The sequence below is a fragment of the Ahaetulla prasina genome, chromosome 3, assembly GCF_028640845.1.
Source record: "Ahaetulla prasina isolate Xishuangbanna chromosome 3, ASM2864084v1, whole genome shotgun sequence".
Taxonomy (NCBI): domain Eukaryota; kingdom Metazoa; phylum Chordata; class Lepidosauria; order Squamata; family Colubridae; genus Ahaetulla; species Ahaetulla prasina.
In genome coordinates, this window is record NC_080541.1 from 143,519,261 (window position 1) to 143,539,890 (window position 20,630).

At 40.4% G+C, this 20,630-nt stretch overlaps 1 protein-coding gene across 2 annotated transcripts in view; it reads right to left on the bottom strand.

Moving 5' to 3' along the window:
* CNN3 (calponin 3) overlaps positions 1-20,630 on the bottom strand; it is a 105,686-nt gene that overhangs the window by 57,804 nt on the left and 27,252 nt on the right. The window contains exon 4 of one of the 2 annotated variants that reach the window (XM_058176107.1): positions 1,725-2,339. The exons of the other annotated variant lie outside the window; for it this stretch is intronic. Within the exon in view, the coding sequence (XP_058032090.1) occupies positions 2,109-2,339 (231 nt within the window). The 3' untranslated portion in view covers positions 1,725-2,108. Of the gene's footprint in view, positions 1-1,724; positions 2,340-20,630 lie in introns of those variants that run through there. 2 annotated transcript variants of the gene reach the window in all.

Consider the following 20,630-nt stretch of genomic DNA (forward strand, 5'->3'; position numbering starts at 1 on the left):
GTAAGAGTAGCAAGCTTGTGTAGATACAGACCTTAAGACTATTGTTTGGCTCCATAGATGGATCACGTAACACATTTGTTTTTCTTTCTGTTATTTTCTCCAATGTTTGTGTTTCTGCTAAATCGGTCTGCTTACGTAATGCTGTATACCGATGACTGATATGTTTTCAGTGCTTTATGTACAGAATAGTGGGGTTTTAGTGTGCTATATACACAGAATAATATTGGACTAGAATTTGCCTAACAATCTCAGACAACTAACAACACATTTCAGAAAATCCAGTCTCCTCTGAAATCTATTCTTCTCAATAGTGTTTGATATTTAATGCCATTTCTGGTTTAAGGGAAAGGATTTCAAGTACTAACCCACATGTCTGGAAGTATTAAACAAACAAAACCTAAATACACTAAACTCATCTTTGCTGACAAAGTAGTATTTTTCTTGCATTTCTCTCTCATCCCCACTCCTCTTTTGGCATTGCTAACCGTCATTTAAGTATTTACACATGGGGCTGCTAAAAAAAAAAAAAGAAAATCTTGTCACTTATCTGATGAAAGTATCTTGTCCTGAAATTTAACACGGTGAAAAAGATTTAATGCTTAGCTTGGAAAATCTGTCTTCCCTGAGAACAAATGAAGCTTCTGTTTGTGGCATCCAGTATTTCTTTTATTTCTTACCAATTCAAGGCAAGGCTTTAAGAACTACACTTTAAATCAGGGGTCTCCAACCTTGGCAACTTTAAGCTTGGCGGACTTTAACTCCCAGAAAATTCTGGGAGTTGAAGTCCTCCAGGCTTAAAGTTGCCAAGATTGGAGACCCCTGATTTAAATCACAGGACCCCACTCTGCTAGGCCAAAAGATAAAAAGGAAAGGATAGCAGATAGTTTTGAGTTTTGGGAAAGCAGCAGCAGAGTAAAAACTTTGGTGGGGCCCAAGTTGATTTGATTGTTTCCTTCATGCTTAAAATAGTCAGCAGATACGGTAGTCCTCAACTTACGACAGGGGAGCCCAAAATTTATGTTGCTAAGTGAGAAATTCACTAAACTCACTAAGTGAGTTTTGCCCCATTTTACGACTTTTCTCGCCGCATTCGTTAAGTGAATCCCTTCCTTTTCTTAAATGAGTTAACAGGGTTGTTAAGTGAATCTGGTTTCCCCATTGACTTTGCTTGTCAGAAAGTCACAGACCATGTGACTGCCATAAATGTGAATCAGTTGTCAAGCATCCAAATGTGAATTACATGACCTTGGGGATGCTGCAATGCTCATAAATGTGAACAATGGTCATAAGTCATTTTTTTCAGTGCCATTTTAACTTTGAACGATAACTATATAAACTATGGTTAAGTTGAAGACCACCTCTATTTTATTGCTCGAGTACAAGAAACGAACACTGTTATACCAGAACAAGAGTCTCTCTCACACACATCTATCTCATTGGCCTCTGAAATGAGGTTGTATGATCTGAATCTTAAAACATAGTACTATTCTGGAGGGAAAAAGGGATAATTGGCAGGAAGAATCTCTTATTTGCTCCAACTAGCATCTTCTCAATTGACTTTTTCCATATAAAGCTCAATGGGACTGTATACTGCCATCTTAACTATTGTTGTCAAAAGTTTGTAAATTTTGTGGGGAAAAAGTTTAGTCAAGAGTAAGAAATGGGAAAGTAGCAGTAATTTCTCAATTCTGAGATGCTAGTTCAGTTCACATCACATACCAAGCTTTGTTTTCATATTTTAATGCCATGTCATACACATCAGTACTGGTGTCATATTAATCGATTCATCCTTATTTTTTTAAATTTCTACAGCTGCCCATCTCAGATAAGTGACTCTGGATGGCAATAATAAAAACAATTAAAAAAGCAATTATAGTAGAGTACAAAAATAAATATATATAGCAGTCAAGATTTGAGGGGATAAAAAAAATACATCACAGATTTAGGAAGTAGCAACAAAGCAACAGTATTTCCAGGGTGCCAACCATGTGACCTTGGATGGCACACACATACAGTCTGTTTACCATGAGGTCTAACTTGAAAGAAATTCAGAGTCCCAAAAATGTTTAGTGGTCATACTGGCACTAGTTGTATTTCTTCGTAGCATGTCACACTATTCTTCCAAAATAGAGAGATTTGGGATATTTTTGTTTTAGAGCAGGCCACTGGACAATGAAGTAATCTGAAAAGTAGTAAAGAATTTTTCCTGACAGAGATAGATTTTCAACACGGCAGATGCTCTCAACATACACAATGATTATTTTCTTTAGTCCCAGTATTTTGAGTAAAAAGGCAGATAGACATATGGGGACACACGTTCCTGGACCATTACACAGCACCTAAAAAGAAAAGAAAAAGGGGGCACATCAAACCTTCCAGAAATCTTTAAAAATATATTAGCAACAAGTAGATATAGTAGATATGCATAGTACATTCGGAATGAATCCAGATTTAACACAAAATACAAAGGAAAAAAAAAGGTAATGTCGACATATGAGTAAAGTTTAAACATTGGAAAGACGCACTTTAGCATTAAGTTGAAAAGGTGCCTGGATCAGATTTAATCAGTGATCATCATCTTGAATAAGCAGGCCAATGCAGATTTGTCAGCCAATCAGAACTGGGATGCCTTTTATGTACTTTGGCTTAAGTGAGGAGATGATTCACTGCCCTTCTGAATAACTCACATTGGGAAACACAGTTTAAAAAAAATCCAACTTTTTGGACAACCAGGAAGAAAGAAACCTCGTGCTTTAGTTGAAGTTACGTGAGATAAATGTAGAAGCTGGGGGGAGGCAAGGTCTTGCGTTTATTTCCTCCTTGCAAACTTGATTTATTCCAGGGAACTGGAATAACCTCAGAGCCTGACTAGGTGGCTCAGTGACTAAGACACTGAGCTTGTCAATCAGAAAGGTTGGCAGTTTGAATCACTAGTACAGGTCTCCTGTGTGAGCAGGGGGTTGGACTACATGACTTCCAAGGTCCCTTCCAACTCTGTTACTGTTATTAATTCTCTGAGCAGCCTGAGGTTCGCACTCCTTAATTGCCTGGAACTGAGGCAGGTCACTATGGGCAGAGGCCTGCTCTGATTTCCCAATGAGTTGGATAAGCAGTTTCATCTTCAAGATAGTCATTTAAACCTTCCCGCCTTGATTGCTTCCTTCCTATGCTTCCTTACACTTCAGAAGTACATCCTTCCTAGGGCAGATGCAGCTTAATTAGACTCCACAGCCTAGAAGTAGTAGCTGATTTTGTCTCATCAGTTGGATCCAGATTAGATAAAAGGAGCAATGTACCAATATCTTCTCCCCGAACTAATCCAAACTCATAGATTCTGTAGTTCAGGAAGGCAAGGAGAGTACTAAGTTGACTCAGAGGAAGAGATAAGTACTCTAAAGACCTCCTTCCTTCTCCTCCTCCTCTTGCAAATGTCTGGAGGCCACATTCATTACTAATTCTCAAAATCTTTGCACCATAAAAGGAACACCTGTCTTTTCGCTTCCTTCTTCCTTTCTAATTGACTGTCTTTCCTTATGGTCGTCTTCTTCCATTACCCCTGATCTGTTACATAACACAAGGTCCTCGGTCCCCATTTTCCGCACCCCTTCTTCTGAACTCCCAACCCCCCACATTTAAGACATTTGTACGTCTCCCTTCGTTGGCTTCTCCAAAAAAAATCACACTTGGCTCTCTCCTTCCCTCTCTACTGCAATACAGAACATGCATTGGATTCTCCCTTCCTATTAAAAGTGGACCGTACAGGCTGTTCCACTGTTACCCCCCAGGGCTGTTCACTTCCACCCCTCAATACTGCTTATTGTTTTAAATGCTATTTCCCAATGAAAGCTGCGTTTCCTTTCAATGCTATTTCCCACTGACTCTTAGTTCCCCTACTGAGTGCTTTGTGAATGTTTTCATATTTTCATGGTATTGTCCCCTTAATAATGCTTCCTTTCAATGCCATTTCCCCCAATAAATAGCTCTCCAATGAACGTTACCTCTCCTTTTATTGCTCTTTGCCACCCGCTGAGTTCTCCACCAATGCTTTTCATGGGATGGTTGTCTTCTCCCTCAATAAATTCAAATCTCCTTTCTGAGGCATATGTGGTTGCCATTTCTGTGGTCCGTATTTACTGTAGGACACAGGTGTCAAACTTGCCGCATCACATTGCCTTCATATGACGTTTTGCGACATTTTTCCCATTCCTGGAGCTGGGGAGGGCGTGGCCTACGCGTGACGCATCCGGCCAGCAGAACGCTAGTTTGACACCCCTGCTCCAGGACATGTCGTGTTTAAATCCCTTTTAATAATAATTCAGAAATAATTCATCAGGGATCAGAATGCAACTGAGATCTTTTATCTCAGTTGCATTCTGATCCCTGATGAATTATTTCTGAGTACAGGAAGTCCTCGACTTGCAACCGTTAATTTAGCGACAGTTCAAAGTTACAACTGCGTTGAAAAAAGGGACCAGTCCTCATACTTACAACTGTCACAGCATCCCCATGATATCGTGATTAAAATTTGGGTGCTTGGCAACTGGCATGTAATTACAATGGTTGCAGCGGTCATGTAATCGCCATTTGCAACCTACCCAGCCTCTTTCTGATAAGCAAAGTCAATGGAGGAAGCCGATTCACTTAATAATTGCAGTAATTCACTTAGAAACCACGCCCCAAAAGTCATAAAATCAAGCATAAAATCACTTAACAACCTTCTTGCTGGGCAAGCAATCAGATTCTGATTCCCAATTGTGGTTGGAAATTGAGGAGTACTTTTATACACCCCACATAAAAGAAAGATTTAAAAGGAAGCTGCCCTTCTTTACCGAAAGAAACATAAAGTGATATACTAAGGAATTTGGGATAGGCAAAGAAATCCTATTCTGTCCCCTTATAGAAAGAAAGATATTGTGAATTTAGCTGAAAGGAGGAAAGTACCATATGTGGAAAAAGAGAAGTGGGTGAGGGCACACAATAAAACTAAGAAAATTAGTATTAAGCACTGTAGAAAGATAAACAACAACGCTGCAGCGAATCTTTTCTAATCACACAGCATGATTTCATGGCAGATGGTCAAAGTTATTATGTACTCAATGAAGAGATTTTTTGGAGGGGGGGCGGTGAACAGATTAAAATGGAATGCGATGTCTGCTCCTAGATCCAGTTCCCTTAATATGCAACTGTGTTCTCATAAATTCTGAAGATTTGATGGGTGACATGTTTCCCTGCTTTAAAAAAACACCCTTGGCCTTCCTAAAACTTTTTACACACAAGAAGAATGTATCCCTCAATAAGAGCCTAACGGGTGTGAATTTCTGAAAAAAAATATCAGGAAAAACAGACCCTCAGAAGGAGTCTGGTAGCCCCTTTTCCAACCAGCCAGGCAAGGAGAAGAGGAGAGGTCAAGCAGGGAACTAGCCTTGAATCCTTGGGCAGTTAGGAGAAGCATAACCGTTTTTTGGTTGTTCCCAAGGGAAGGCAAGCAGCTTGGGAAGATTCTTGTAATTTAGGCAACAATACAATAAAGTTGCTGACTTGGACCTTTCACGAGTGGATTTGGTTGCTTGCTGACATAAACTAACAAAATGTATTGAAAGGCATACGTTTTTATGAGCTACAGCTTTTTTCATCAGATGATGCAGCTCACAAAAAGCTTATGCCTTTTAATATATCCTTTTTAGTTGGGAAAAATATTCACAGATGCCTGGGGTTTTTTTTCCACCACAGTCTAACACTTCTCTCCTCCTACGATATTTTCTGACAAAAGCAGGGGAAAGCACAGGGTGCGTTGGGACCATCCAAGATTTCTGTGGGAAGAAGAGAAATTGAGAATGTGGTTAGCATGAGTCATCCATGAATTTGTTATAGTTTGGCCTTAGAAAATTACATTCATAGGTCATGGGGGAGATAAATAGCTAGAAAGAAAAACAGCAGTGGTCTGGTTTAAGTCTACCTTAGTCTCTTGTATAACAGTCTCTAATGGAAATAAATGGGAACAGTTCCTGAATTCTACAGTATTAATTATTATTCTGTAGGCACAGCTGAGAATTATTTTTAACTCAACAGAGCATTATCTCAGAATTCTTTGTGCTATTTACCCTTTCTAAGTGGTGGTGGCTTAGTGGGTAAGACACTGAGCTTATTGATCAAAAGGTTGGTAGTTCAGCGGTTCGAATCCCTAAGTGCCGCATAACGAGGTGAGCTCCGGTTGCTTGTCCCAGCTTCTGCCAATCTAGCAGTATGAAAGCACGTAAAAAATGCAAGTAGAAAAATAAGGACCACCTTTGGTGAGAAGGTAATAGTGTCTGACGTTGAGTCATGCCGGCCACATGACCATAGAGACGTCTTCGGACAGTGCTAGCTCTTCAGCTTTGAAACGGAGATGAGTACCACCTCCTAGAGTTGGGAACGACTAGCACATATGTGCGAGGGGAACCTTTACCTTTACCTTTTATATTACATTTTCTCCTAAACATACTACCGAATGACTTTCACAATCTATCCTAAGAAAAAGAAACTGGCAATACCTGGACTAAATCGCACAAAACATGAGACAGATCTTGCTCTGCAAGTATTCCAACTATTCCTACCCCATCTTCAGTTGCCAGCATATAAGCAAAATATATATATACAGAAAAATAGCAGCTCTAGCAATTCAGATCCCAAAAAATCCACTGCCGCTTTCCAGGACCTTGTCTAAATATTTTTCCAAATGACTAGTATTTTCTTCTTTTGAAAGCTGAAAATCTTTTAAATAGACTGAGAAGGCACCCCAAGTAATAAAGCGACACTCTACAAACATAGATGTAGAAACTGAAGGTGGAAGGACTACCTGGGTAAACGTATTCTCGCTCTTACACCAAAAGGAATCTTTCTTGTAACACTCACCTGTAGTGACAAGTCCAGGGAGTGTATAAATACAAAAGAATATCCTTTGATCTTCAGAAGGACTAGTCTGAAGATTGATGCAAATTTAAATTAATTAAATTTACAAGGCGATGTTCTTATTTTTAATAAAACTTCTATATACACATGGCAAGTCTCCTTCAAGCTCAGCTTGACTTTTGGTAACAACATTGAGTATATCCAGATTCTAATTCTGAATTTCAGATCCTGATTTCCTAAAACGCATTTTAAGGTACATGTGGGTGACTTAAGTGTGCAAGGAGGATGTACAGATTGTGAAAACATCTACACACAGACAATTACACATCATTCAGCAGGTTCTGACCAGTTCTGGAGAACCTGTAGCAGAAATTTTGAGCAGTTCAGAGAACCAGTAGTAAAAATTCTGACTGGCCCCACCCTCATCTATTCTCTGCCTCCCGAGTCCCAGCTGATCGGGAGGAAATGGAGATTTTACAGTATCCTTCCCCTGGAGTGGGGTGGGAATGGAGATTTTACAGTATCCTTCCCCTGGAGTGGAAAGGGAATGAGGATTTTATAGTATCCTTCCCCTGGAGTGGAGAGGGAATGGAGATTTTACAGTATCCTTTCCCTGGAGTGGAGAGAGAATGAGGATTTTACAGTATCCTTCCCCTGGAGTGGGGAGGGAATGGAGATTTTACAGTATCCTTCCCCTGGAGTGGGGAGGGAATGGAGATTTTACAGTATCCTTCCCCTGGAGTGGAGAGGGGATGGAGATTTTACAGTATCCTTCCCCTGCCATGCCTACCAAGCCACACACATAAGCCATGTCATGCCACGCCTACCGAACCTGTAGTAAAAAAAACTTGAAACCCATCACTGATCCACATGTCTTCTCTTGAAGCCCTATATTCTTTGTGATTCACAGCATAGACCACAGGTATGAACGTTTAAAATTGCAATCCAAAACGTTAAGGGGTAAGCCTTGGTGAACAAGAGTTCACCACAAGAGTTGAGCCATCTAAGATTCCAAAATAATTAATTACGCAACCTCCTTGAGATAGAGCAGAATTTTATACAAAAAAAATGAACATCTAAAGTGCTTCCTAAAAACCAAGAGACAAAACAGCCCTTTAATGTACAACGTATTAATCCTAGCCTGGAAGGCCGGAGAAAAGTACCAAAAATCATTTTTCCTTCCTCATTCCTTGCCCCCAACCATGGCAGATTATGAACTTCAACACTCTCCAGATGAAAGCGGCTTCAGTCTACTGAATATAGCAAATGTATTCAACTGACATTTATGGGTTCCAGTGAAAAAAAACATGAGCTTCCAGCCTCGCAGGGATTAAATGTCAGCCAAGTAGGCTAAACGTGGAAGAAAAACATCAGTTTTCGGACACATCATGGTGATAAAAAAAAAAAAATCCAGTGTGTTTTAATTACAAATTGAAGCTCTCTAGATGTTCCGAAGTGCAATGAAACAGGAAAATGACATTGTTCCCATATCTTTCCAGCAAAGATTGAATGCCCGGCCATTTTGCTGAAGGAAGCCTTGAGGTCTTCATTGGAGCAGAGGCCTATTCGTGAGGCTGGTCTTTGTGAGCAAAATCCTGGTAGCGCAACAATCTATTTCCACATTCCGTGCCAGAACCTCTTTGTAGCCAACTAATTGCCTGAATTCTGGCAGGGTGTCACAAAGGCACCTAACAAACATCTCTGTATTCCTTCTTTGCCTACAGGACACAGCTCAATTTACAAGGGTCCCCCACACACACACACTCCCAAAAAGGAATCAGTGTGGCAAAATAACTACAATGCTGGGTGTGTATGCAGCTAGGTTGCTTAAAATGTAGTCCTGCTATTAGTTATGCATGTCCAGTTTCAGTGGGTCTTAGGATATTTATACAAGTCTGGCCAAACGTTTCTCAGACTTTAGGAAAGGGCTATGCTTGTTTCTAAAAGCCCATTATGGCAGCTCAAGTTGTATGAAGCAGCATTTAAACTGTACATTTAAATGCATGCTATATATCAGGGGTCTTTGCTGGCTGGGGAGTTCTGGGAGTTGAAGTCCGCCAGGCTTAAAGTTGCCAAGGTTGGAGACCCCTGCTATATAGCATGCATTTAAATCAATACAAAGGCAAGAATCAAGAATCTAAGTCTAAAAGCAAAATCACCACTGGCCCTAATCCCCAGTTAGTAAGCACAGATCTAATATTTTCGGTAGAGAATGTTTCATTGTCTGCGATTTTCCGTCGAGTTGTTTCCTGCTTTTCATATTTTGGCTGTGCTCAGAATCCTCAGTGGCTCTCAATTTTATTTATTTATTTGAATCCCACCCTTACTATTTTTACAAATCGGTAGTGAATATATTCAGCCTATCTTCCTCCTCCTATTTTCCTCATAACAACAGCCTTGTGAGGCGAATTGGGCTGAGAGAGAGAGGGGGGGGAGAGAGAGAGAGAAAGTGACTGGCCCAAGATCACGTAGCTGGATTTCATGGCTAAGGCGGGACTAGAATTCCTGGTCTCCTGCTTTCTAGCCTGGTGCCATAACCACTAGACCAAACTGGCTCTATGAAGATGTTTTGGTATGTGTATATGTGTGGGTTTTTGCCCTAATTAAAATTGTTCTTGAGAAATATTGAACATAAACATAACGTATTTGTAGGGATATGCAAATTGAATATAAATGCAAATTTGAAAAGGTGGGGGGAAGTGCTTAGGGGTGCATAGGGAAATGTGTGTCACACCTGTCTGGAAATGCTTCTTGTTCTGGACTAACAAGGCAGCTGTGCAATCCTGGGGAAAACCCTGGATGCTTTAACAAACCTGTGCTTTACTTGCACCTCCACAGCCCCAAAGCACTTTTTTTTATCAGCATAAAGCTCTGGATAGATGCTGTCATTGACCGTAGGCCACTTTGGCTAGACACAATACTACGTTGAGAGAAGTGCTGTATCTATAACACACCTGTGGTTGGGTGGAAGCCAAACCTCCCACAACAAGATCTTTAAAAAAAAAAAAATAGAACATACAAACTGTAATAAGACAATGCACAAAATTGCTGGATGTGAGACAGACATTCTTGCACCGGTGAGCTGATGCAATAACTCATCAAGAAAAAAATCAGCTCATTTAAGAAAAATCAGAAAATAAGATGGGAGGGTCCAAAATCATCATTTCAGTCACACTAAACTTCTGATGTGACTAGAAATCAGAATAATTAGCATATGGTGCCTGTCCCTTCACCCTATCCTATACCTTCACCCTATCCTATACCTTCACCCTATCCTATACCAGTGTTGTGTCTTGCCCGCTCTCACAGCAGCCGGGGCCTTCTTATCTGCTCCCGAACACGGAGGAATGTATGCCTCCCGGCCCCAGTCCTGGCTCCATGCCCAGACAAGCTGAAGAGGAGGGGGCACCTCCCGGTCCCAGCCCTGGCTCCATGCCCAAGCAGGCTGCAGAAGAGGGAGCATCCCCCGGCCCCAGCCCTGGCTCCATGCCCAGGCAAACGGAGCAGCTAGACCCCTCCCCCTCCTCCACAGCATGTGAGCCTGAGGAAAGTTTATTTCCAACAGCTGCTGATTGGAGTGACCCTCGCATCAGAAGACTAGATAGGCGGAGGCAACAGAAGGAAGGGAGGGGCAGGCCTTAATGAGTGCTGAGTCATGGAGCCACACCCCATGGCCTATATAAAGGATCTGCTTTCTGGCAGTCTCTGAGTCAGGCAAAGTCGAACTTATCTTGCTGAAGTCACTTTCTGGTCTCCTGCCTGCTCTGAGGACTTTGCTAGGACTTTGGGCAGAGCTGCAGAGGCAAGCCTGATTCGGATTTCCCTGACCCGGCCGTCAGCGGAGGAGTGGGACACGACAACCAGCTGGCTGGTGACTTTACGCCAGTCATTCTCTCTCTCCACCCAACCCACCTCACAGGGTTGTTAAATCAGTGGTGGGATTCAAATTTTTTTACTACTGGTTCTATGGACGTCGCTTGGTGAGTGTGGCAGGGGAAGGATACTGTAAAGTCTCCATTCCCACCCCACTCCAGGGAAAGGTTACTGCAAAATCTCCATTTCCTCCCAATCAGCTGGGACATGGGAGGCAGAGAATAGAAGGGGGCGGGGCCAGTCAGAGGAGATATTTACCAGTTCTCCGAACTACTCAAAGTTTCCGCTACCGGTTCTCCACAACTGGTCAGAACCTGCTGAATACCACCTCTGGTTGTTATTGTGGGGAAAAATAGGAGGAGGAAGGAGTAATATGTATGTTCACCGCCTTGGGTAACTTATAAAGTAATGAAGGCAGGACAAAAATCTAATAAATAAAAAATAAATAAATAAAAAATACCAACTAGCCTGAGCACCAATAACTCAAATAGTTTCTGGGTCTCTCTACTGTACTTATACCCCACCGCTTTATATTCTGTGTTTCCCAGATGCCTGCTAGTTTTGCTGTGTCCTCTTCTAAACCCTGGTGGGTTTGGCAGCTTCAAGAACAAGGAGAAGGACAGGATGTCTGCTTCTCCTGCCACCACACCAGCGACACCGAGGTAATCAATTTATCATAACAAGGGTATCCTAGCAACTCTAGAGAAATCAAAAGTTCTCACCCTCTTTGGTGAGGCAGAAAAACGAGTTTTTCTAGCAGCCTTGCAAAGATGCCCCAGCAGATAGGCAGACAGGTATTTTTATATTTTAAGGGAAGTGCAATGATACTTGGGAGGAAGATGAGACTCATAAAAACCTGCTTTGCACTGCAAGTGTTGTGACTAACCCGTCAGCTACGTTGAGCAATAAGCGTTCATTTAATATCTGATCCTCGCACTAAATAGGACTAAAAAACTGAAAGTAGCAGAACCAGTCATCTCTCATTGCTCATGGCTTACTGGTCAAATCCTATTTCCATTGTAAATAGGGTGTGCAAACAGCTGCAGCCACCCATTGCTGTTGGCTATGCTAAGGTCACTGAAGACTTTTCTCAGATTGTGTGACCAGCCACTCTGAAATGTCCTCAGGGATACCTACTGTCTTACACAAATCCAAATGTCCTACATAGACTGTCTTGATAACATGTGGAGTGGTGGGGAGGACATGGATGTCCCAGAGCAAAAGTGAGACTACTAATTGTCCATATCCCAAACTGGGGAGCCAATTTGATCTAGTGTTTAAGGTGCCTGGCTAGAGATCGGGAGCCTCTGAGTTCTAGTCCCACCTTAGCCATGAAAGCCAGCTGGATGGCTTTGGGCCAATCGCTCTCTCCCAGCCCTACCGGCCACACAGGGTTGTTGTTGTTGTTGTTGTGGAGAAAACAGGAGGAAGAAGAAATATTAAATATGTTCACTGCCTTGAGTTGTTTATAAAAATAATAAAGGCAGGTTAGTAAATGACTTTGTAGGTGTGAGGAAAAAAATGAGAAATTAGGAGAGTTATGCACCTACCCTCTCAATTCCACACTCATCAGTTTTGATCAATTTAGATCAGATTTACTGTTTAGGCAGCATTGTTTTAATTTTTATGTGTAGGGCAGGCCAAAAAGAAAAGCGGCCTAGAGCAGGGGTCTCCAACCTTGGCAACTTTAAAACTTGTGGAATTCTGGGAGTTGAAGTCCACAAGTCTTAAAGTTGCCAAAGTTGAAGATCCCTGGCCTAGAGGATGCCTAATTTTAGGGTCTATCAAATAAGGCAGAGGCCACCGATTGAGTGGCTCCAAAATTTTATTACAGACTCTCTTTGTCTGGGCTCCAAGAACAAATTTGTCATTTACATTTGTGGAATAGTGCAAGGGTGGACCATCCCACCCCCCACACCCAGAGGTGGCATCCTTAGCAGCAGATTTCTGATGGAAAGATAATCTATTTAAGGAGATGAAGACTGCTTTGCTTTAGCAGATAAATTTCAACATGGCTTGCAGAGAGGAAAGCACATATTAATCTCTTTTATTCATTGCATTTTGGCTGAGCGACAAACTAGCCAATCATATTTTCATCTAGTATTGTATATGAACGCATCCCATGTAAATAGTGACCAATAATTACCGAGTGAAGCCAGCCAATTAGACTGAATTCATTAAGTCATATGTGAAATACTTTTAATTCTGTGCTTATTATTTTTATAAATAACGTAAGGCGGTAAACATATCTAATGCTCCTTCCTCCTTCTATTTTTTTCCCACAACAATCCTGTGAGGTGAATTGGGCTGAGAGAGAGTGTGACTGGCCTAAAGTCACCCAGCCAGCTTTCATGCTGAAGGTAGGACTAGAACTCCTCTGTCGCCTGGCACTTTAACCACTAGACCAAACTGGCTCTCAACTGTCTCAGCCAATACAGCCATGATGATCAATATTAATGCTAGTTGGTACTTCTATTCTGCATAAATGATATTAATACTATAACTGTAAATGTAACATGTTATAACCGACATTATTGCTTTATCTCCAATTTTAATTGGAGATAAAGCGCTCCATGGCACAGGACTGGGTTACTTAATTTTAAATATTAATTAATTAATTAATTAATTAATTAATATTAATACTTAATATTAATTTAAAGCGCTCCATGGCACAGGACCGGGTTACTTACGGGACCGCCTACTGCCACCTACAGCCTCCCATCGGCCTGTGCGCTCCCATAGGGAGGGCCTCCTCAGGATGCCATCAGTCAAACAATGTCGACTGGCGGCCCCCAGGGGGAGGGTCTTCTCTGTGGGGGCTCCTGCCCTTTGGAATGAGTTGCCTCCGGGGTTGCGTCAACTCCCTGACCTCCGGTCTTTTTTTTTTTTTTTTAATAAAAAAGTTTTATTTTAACATTCATATCCAGTCTTTTAAACGCGAGCTCAAGACCTTTTTATTTCACCGTGCGGGGCTAGCCTGAGGAAATTTTTAAGTGGGGGTTTTATGATGGTTTTATCTTAGTTTTAATTCTATTAGGCCATCTTATAATCAGTTTTTTAATACGTTTTTAATTTTTGTCTATGTTTATGTTGTTTTAATTGGCTGTAAACCGCCCTGAGTCCTTCGGGAGAAGGGCAGTATAAAAATCTAATAAATAAATAAATAAATAAATAAATAAATAAATAAATAAATAAATAAATAAATAAATAAATAAATAAATAAATAAATAAATAAATAAATAAATAAATAAATAAATAAATAAATAAATAAATAATTGTTGATCACTTTTTAATTGTTAATTTTGATTATGCTTGCACTGTACTCTGGGTGGGGTTGCTGTTTAAATAATTTTTTGTTTCTTTGCCAATTTTTAATGACTGCCCATTCTTTTCTTTCCCCTGGAAGATGTTAGAATTTAAAATGTTATTGGCATTTTTTTTTAGTTGTTTGTGATAAAACAGTAGTTTTTCTCCTTGTATGAATGTAAAATAACCATTTCGAATCCAAACTTGGAAAATAACTTCACAATGGATATCAGTCCACAGTTTTAATAGCAAATTTGCCTGCACATCTGTGCACTATTTTAAAAAAAAGTTTTTACAAATTAAAACAAGTCCTTTAATTTCATATCCTTAAAAGCAGATCTTCTGAAGAACAAAGAAATAGTTGACATTTCTGCTTTTTGGTAACTTCAGAAAATAAATCCATCCATCCATCCTTCCTTCCATACATCCATCCTAAATAGAAAAGAATCTTTAGTTTTTGCCCTGACTGATACACAGAGCTCAGTTACAAATATGCTTACTTGAAAAACAAGTCCTACTGTGGAAATTAAAGATTATTACAGGTAAGAGTGGCATTGAGCTTACAACAAAGTAACCTCAAGTAAAAAGAATGGGTCAAATTTCAGAGTTACATCTGCGGTAGCAGATGACATTAAAATTCTAATCTCAGTACAAATAAATCCTATGTATTTTAAAGGAAATTTAGCTCAAAATAAACATATTTTTTTTATTTGCATTTATATCCCACCCTTCTCCGAAGACTCAGAGCGGCTTACACTGTGTTAAGCAATAGTCTTCATCCATTTGTATATTATATACAAAGTCAAATTTATGGCCCCCAACAATCTGGGTCCTCATTTTACCTACCTTATAAAGGATGGAAGGCTGAGTCAACCTTGGGCCTGGTGGGACTTGAACCTGCAATATTGCAGGCAGTTTAGGATTAGGCTGCCATTTACCATTAATGGGGAAGGTGAAACCTAGGAAGAAACCGTTTGTTAAGAATTCCTGGGATGATCTTTGGTAGAATCCTAATTATAAGGGAACAAGAGACAGCAATGAGCAAAATTTGGGAACTGCAGTGCAACTTTTATGGAGGGTATATAGCTGTGTACATCAGATTCCTATTTTTGGAAGGTTACTGAGAGTTGTGTAATTGAGAAAGAAACATTACTGTATGTCAGTTGATTTAGAGAAAGCATGTGGCAAAAGGAATGGCTCAGGGGTGAAATCTAAAAATTTTCCCTACCGGTTCTGTGGGCGTGGCTTAATTGGTGGGCGTGGCTTGGTGGTCAGATGACTGGGTGGGCATGGCCAATAACAATAAATAATAAAAATAATAAACAAAGTATAAAAAACAATAAGAGGTACCAAAAACCAACTTTCACACTTTACACACACACAACACAACACAACTGACTCACACACAATGTAAAAGCAGCTGCACTTCACACTTCACACAGCCACAAAAAGCTCAAAAACCAACTTTCACACTTTACACACACAACACAACACAACTGACTCACACACAATGTAAAAGCAGCTGCACTTCACACTTCACACAGCCACAAAAAGCTCAAAAACCAACTTTCACACTTTACACACACACAACTGACACACACACACACACAAAATGCCACATACAGCTTTCTGAGATTTTGTGTGTTTGTGTAGTTAGAGTGAAACACTACAGAAACACACCAAATCTCAGAAAGCTGCACAAATTTTATTTTATTTTATTTTATTTTATTATTTTATTATTTTGGACTTCAAATCCCAGAGTTCCTCAGCCAGCAAAGCCAGCCAGTTGATTACCGAGGAAATAGATTAGCTAAGCAATTGATTCTAGTCTGGCTGAAACCGAAACTGCTTTCGGGCTGTGGCCATGCGTTCATCAGTAATCAGGTAAGTGCCTTAGAATCTCTACTCTTGTTTTCTACAAATAAGAGTACAAGTAAGGTTCTGCTGATGAGGAACTCAGGTGAGATCGCCAGAGGAGACTTTAATTTTTTTTTTTTTTAAGTTTAAAGTCTCTGCCGATCTCAGCTGAGGGGCGGGATCCTCAATGGCTTTTTTTTTACTTTTAAAGACATGTTTCGGCTGAAGCAAAACCTTCTTTTAAAAGTAAAAAAAAAAAACCTCTGCTGATGGTAGGGTTCAGCAGAGGCAGGGAGGGTGGGGCCAGGGATTTTTGCTACCGGTCCTCCGAACCAGCAGCCGCCATCGCTACCGGATCGCATGAGCCGGTCCGATCCGGGAGCATTTCACCCCTGCAATGGCTGTATATTATCAAAATGCTGGAGACAATACAGTTGGAGATCAGCTGCTGAATGCAGTAAAAGCAGAATATGATGGAAATAAAACATCCACAAGTCTCAACGAAATGCTTCAATGTTGAGCAGAAAGTAAGACAAGGTTATGTAATGGCTGCCTACTATACGTATAGAGAAATGCATGCGTACAGGTAATCCTCAGTTTCTGTTCCTTTTTTCTCATTTCATGCTTTTAATTTCTTTGGCTTACTCTTCCATACTCTTTCTTGTGCTTCGCATGACGATCTGGAGCTACCTCGAAATAGAGGACTGTTTGAACCAAACCACAGAATTATAACTTATCTCTTCAAAAACAAAAGAGAAAAGGGTCATACAGAGGAAGTCTGGAATGCTGGAAGATTAGGAAATTAAGATGCCAACTCAAGTGTTTCGATTCCTCAAGGACTTCTCCACAGCTGCAAACTATAATCCCATATTAATAGCATTCAAATTATAGACTACTTTAAGAGTAATTGAAGGAGCAACAAAAAGACTAGGTCTATGTAGATATCCAGTCTTTTCTAAGGGACAATTTTATTGATTTTCTTATTATTTTTTTATGAAAGATCATTTAAAGTTGCACCTGTGGGAACTTTACAGGTAGTCCTTGATTTACGACCACAATAACCCCAAAATTTCTGTTGCTAAGCAAAACATTTGTTAAGTGAGTTTTGTTCCATTTTGCGATCATTCTTGCCACAGTTGTTAAGTGAATCACTGCAGTTGTTAAGTTAGTCACACGGTTGTTAAGTGGATCTGGTTTCCCCATTGACTTTGCTTGTCAAAAGGTCATGAAAGGGGATCGCATGACCCTAGGACACTGCAACCATCATAAATATGATTCACTAATAAAGGAGAATATTTGTAGCTCAGGGCTGATGTGAAGGGTCTTTAGTGCTCTTTGAGCTTGCTTGTTTTCTTGCAAACGTTTCATTATCTGAGTAGGTTACATCATCAGTGCTAGCTAATGAAAGATTCGCAAGAAAACAAGCAAGCTCAGAGAGCACCAAGGACCCCTCATGTCAACCCTGAGCTACAACTATTCTTCTTTATTAGTGACTCATATTTATAACAGTTGCACAATTGCATTTTGATCACATGACCCATGGGGATGCTGCAATGGTCACAAGAGTGAAAAATGGTCATAAGTCACTTTTTTCAGTGCCGTTGTAACTTCAAATGGTCACTAAATGAACTGTTGTAAGTCAAGGCCTATCTGTATATGAATGCTTACAATACCAAACAGGAAACATACAGATTATTAAAGTGACAATGTTCAAGGCAAATTCACAACTAATATTACATTTTCTACACTGGTATTAATGAACAGATTAATATGTTAGAAAAAGTTCTGAATAAATGTTGCAGACGTCATAAATATACATACAAGTGGTCTTCAATTTACAACCACAATTGAGTGAAGAATTTTGGTTGTAAGTTGTTGCAGTTATAAGTTGAATCACTGACCAGGCTTGATTTTTATGACAGCTGTTAAGTGAATCACTGTAATTAAGTGAATCATGTGGTCATTAAGCAAATCATGTGGTGTTTAAGCAAATCACACAGTCATAAGTCTGAATCCAGCTTATCCAATGGGCATTTTTTGTTATTTTGGGCTGGAAAGCAGCAAAACAAAACCATGGCAACACGCGATCACATGACTGGGGGACACTGCAAGCAGTTATAAATGTGAGCTGAAATGGAAAAGTGCCTGAAATGGAATCACATGACCACAGGGGTGGCGTGGCAGTTGGAGACGAGTCATAAATAATATTTTGAACCCATCAGAACTCCAAATGACTTGTTAAGCGACTGGTTATATAACTACCGTATTTTTCAGCGTATAAGACACACCTTTTCCCCCCCCAAAAAAAGAGGGTGAAAATCTGGGTACATCATATACTCCGAATGTACCCCCACCAAGCTTCTCAAACGGAGATTTCAGAGGCTGAAAAAAGCATCAGAAATGAAGCTTCAGAAAAGAAGCCCCCAAACACAGCTTCAGAGGCTTTTTTTCTGAAGCTCTGTTTCGAAGGCTTTCAGAAGCAGAAAAGAAAGCAAAAAAAAGCAAGGCACAGAGCTCACAACCAAGGAACCTGTTGCTAAAATTCACCTCTGGGAACAGCTGATTGGGGGTATTCCGGGAGGCCAATCCACCTGCCAATCAACTTTTTTCTTATTTTCCTCCCCAAAAACTAAGGTGCGTCTTATATTCCAGTGCGTCTTATACTCCGAAAAATACGGTACCCATGTTGAGCAAAGGTTAAGAATATTGTTCTAGCATGAGGAAGGCCTTGCTCAGTATGTGGTTTATCCGTTCATATCACCATCAGAAAGATAATCAAAACTAAGGCATAATAGAAAGAGAAGCAAGATGGATTTCCTTAGGGAAAAACTCAACAGCTGTATATAAATCAGAGCAAATGTAGGTATAAGTCAGATGGGCAAGCTTTAATACTTCAGTCATGCTGTAAATAAACAGACAGCTTTGGCTTTGTTGCACCCTTCCCAAAGCTGGGACCTTCTACACGTATTAAACTACCATTTGCTCTTAGCTGGAAAGGATCATGTTCTCTGGGTACGGTCAAATGTATCAAATTAAGGGCCGTTTTAATCTAAGATTTTCTTTTCAGTCATGCACATTACCATTGCCAAGCCTGAAAGCCAAAAAAACATGCTACTCAGAGCGTCCCCCTCTAAAAGTTCTTGCTCAAGGGATGAGGAGAGGAACTTGGTACAAGCCTAAGAGGACAGACTGGTTGGATTTTAGCAATTATAAGAGGAAACTTCCTTTCAGTCACACCTCAGAATGCTAGGCAGAATGCAGTGTATCAGACCCCAACGGAGCACTGTGGAGATAGAAAGGTATCTTACTACCAGGGGTGAAATGCTCCCGGATCACACGATCCGGTAGTGGTCGTGGCCGGTAGTTCGGCGATCCGGTAGTGTTGGCGGAGAAAAGCTCCGCCCACCTGCCCGGGTGTCATTACTTCCTGGTTTTAATAAGGAAGCAATGCGTTTTTTTACCTTCTACGCATGCAAAAAATGTTTTGCGCATGTGCAAGTCTGTGCGTGCATGTGACGTGTGCGTGCACGAGCAAAGCAAGTGCACGCGCATGGTGCATGCACTTCTGGACCGGTAAGGAAGGTAAGTAGATTTCACCCCTGCTTACTACTATACTGTTATCTCCCTGCTTTTTTGGCTAATCAATTCACAGTTGCTGGATAGACTATGACCACGCTTAGAGAAATTAAATATTGCTTGCTCCCTCCTCCCCTTAAAAAAATATCTAGCCAAAGGAAGCCTAAATATTTCCAAAGCAAACATTCAAAAGAATGCACTTTCCATTGTTGACAAAACAAAGAACACACAGCTCTCTCTTACAAGATCAGATACCCTTGCTTAGAAAATTGTTAGCCACACTGTGTACTTTCTGAATTCTGGAGATCGTATCGTTGCCTTCGCTTCTCTGTACTTCAGGAGAGCCCTATACAAAACCAGTTGAAACAGCATGGGACAGCAGGGAAGTACTGGAAGGTAATGAGCCAAAACCACACATAGAACTGCAGTTAGTCATGTTTGTGTGCTACAGGGATGGTTGAAATGGTAGCACTGGGTTAAATGGTTCAGTAGAAGTTCAGCATTAAAATATAGTCAAATAAAAATTCAATCCTGGCCCCTGTAAAAATAGAAACACTATATAATTATTACTAATAAACTGAATAAGATAGAAAAATGACTGTGAACTGGTTGCATCTTTCAACATTAAATATCTGAGCTTTATAATAGATACCATGTTTTCCAAAAATAAGACATCCTCTGAGAATAAGCCCTCCCCAAAAATAAGCCCTCCCCAAAAATATTTAATCACATTTCCTCTGCCATTCCATTTGGTTAGAGTTAGGCAGACAGAGCTGGAAATCAGATAAGACAGCAAGAGAAGCCCCATCTTGCTCCACGCATCCCAAAATAATAAGACCTCCCTGAAAATAAGGCCAAGCGCTTATTTCAGGGTTCAAAAAATATAAGACAGGGTCTTATTTTTGGGGAAACACAGATGATAGCTAGCTAGATAGCTAGCTAGCTGGCTAGCTAGCTAGCTAGAGAGAAAGATAGATAGATAGATAGATCGATAGATGACTTGTGATTGATTATCTGTTACCAAGTCAGAGTTAAAGCTTAATGACCTCATAGACAGATTTTCTCCAGGACAAAATGAGTGACTCAGTATTTATAGTTTTCTGCATTAGTTGTTGTATTCTTCATATAGG